The sequence below is a fragment of the Arachis ipaensis genome, chromosome B05, assembly GCF_000816755.2.
Source record: "Arachis ipaensis cultivar K30076 chromosome B05, Araip1.1, whole genome shotgun sequence".
NCBI lineage: Eukaryota > Viridiplantae > Streptophyta > Magnoliopsida > Fabales > Fabaceae > Arachis > Arachis ipaensis.
Genome location: NC_029789.2, coordinates 8856905 through 8858810, shown reverse-complemented (window position 1 = coordinate 8858810; position 1906 = coordinate 8856905). Strand labels below are relative to the sequence as shown.

Sequence of the window (1906 nt, the reverse complement as noted above, 5' to 3'; positions counted from 1 at the left end):
CCTCCCCCCCAAAAAAAAAAATTTTGGCACCATGAATTCGCAATAAAACTTGGCTCCTCTAAAATGATTATCACCTTATACATGGTCTAATAGTTAATGTAAGCTACAAAACAATAGTTGTTCAATTGATGATTACATATGACAATGTTACAGGCTTGGACTTGGAAGTAGCTAAGTTTTAGCACATGGAGCAAGCATAAGCTCATTAAATAATCTAGATCATCAAATTTTAAATGAACAGTCTTGCACAATTGTCCTTTCAAAAGACACATTATCAAAACTCAAAAATATTCCAATTGAGCACTGCAGAAAAAAAGTGATTCACAAGAAAACCATTTTTTTAAATGCGGGATGTAATTTGGAGCTATGCTAATATTATTTTTTTAATAAATAAATAAATAAAATTGGTATCTAACATAAACTTGGTGATGTAGTAAAGGAGTGCCCAACGCTTTTAGGGGTAAAACTTAGTCAATCACACAAACACCCAGTACAACCAATAAGCATGGAACTCACACCATGATAAGCTAGCGAGACAAAGAAAATCTTGCCTTGGAGTACCCAAAATCACATATCTTCAAATGAAGAGCTGAAGTTCCATCCAACAAAGTGTTCTCCAACTTCAAGTCCCGGTGACATACTTGCTTCATGAGGAGACACATACATAAGACTGATACCTCACCTATACTACATTGTAGTCTAGGTTAAATGTAATTTAGATCAGAAAGGAAAGGAGAGGACTTTGATTACCATTGCATGGCAATAGCTGACCCCAGATATGAGTTGTTGAAAGAAGAACCGAGCCTGCAGAACAACAGTGGGTTAACAGGTTACAGAGAAAACAGATCACAATTACAAAAATATTCTCCGCTTGGGTGACAGGTGTCAGAGAAGTAAACAAATTGTATATGAACCTCGTCTTCAGTAAAACGCCCTGCGTTGCAGATTCGCTCAAACAATTCTCCTCCAGATGCATATTCCATTACGATTGCCAAATGAGTAGGTGTCAAAATGACCTGAGTGACATTTCAGTAAATGTAATTATCCCCCCTGCAAAATATATCATCTGCATGCTCCACACTTACAAAGTATCAGAATTAATCAACATATACTTAAAAAAATACCAACCTCTTTAAACCTGATGATGTTAGGATGTCTTAGAGACCTGTGATTAATGATTTCTCTCTTAACATTTTCATCAATCTGTGACCACAATAACATGATAGGTAAAACAGATGCGTCCAACTCGAGTCTTGATCAATGACAATTAGGCAAAAACATAGGCAGCACAAATAACATAATAGTAAAGGTCAATAAAAGATCCCAGTCGAACTCGAATAAAAAATTGATTTTAAACATCAAAAGATTCATAGCTCCACTGTGAATACCTAAACCAAAAGTTCACCATAACCGTCTAGCAGTGAGCCCCCTGAACCCGACCCACATTTGACATTTGAAGAAAAAGTGCAAAACTTCAAACAAAAAAGTTTGGATTAACTGAAGTGCATGTTCTCCTAAAATACTAGGACTTGCCATAAATCCTTGTTACCCCTTTTTCTTCCTTAAACATATCTCTCAACTATAAAGTGCACTAAGCCAATAACTGATACTAACCAGCTAAAGTAACATGCTTAACATAGCAAAAATTTCCATATCCTCTCATGTTCCAAACAGACGTGTCACCAGAACCAAAGAAACAAAACATAACAAGTTAACAACTCAACATAAATTACTAGTAGGGGAAAAGAAAGGAAAAGTTTAATTTTTTCCCCCCAAAAAAGATCAACAACCTTCCATAACTAATAAGTAGTGAAACAAAATAAACAACCCGAAAATATAGTATCATAACGTCAGCGTCAATAAACAAACGACAACTCATTCAACAATTAAAAGGAAGATTAACGAA

General features: G+C 35.3%; 1 protein-coding gene across 1 annotated transcript in view; it reads right to left on the bottom strand.

Annotated features, from left to right (window-relative positions):
* LOC107642799 (serine/threonine-protein kinase SRK2I) overlaps positions 1-1906 on the bottom strand; it is a 4643-nt gene that overhangs the window by 1943 nt on the left and 794 nt on the right. The window contains exons 2-5 of the mRNA XM_016346276.2: positions 1129-1203; positions 915-1016; positions 751-804; positions 552-644 (exon numbers count right to left, since the gene is read on the bottom strand). Of these exons, the coding sequence (XP_016201762.1) occupies positions 552-644; positions 751-804; positions 915-1016; positions 1129-1203 (324 nt within the window). The remainder of the gene's footprint in view (positions 1-551; positions 645-750; positions 805-914; positions 1017-1128; positions 1204-1906) is intronic.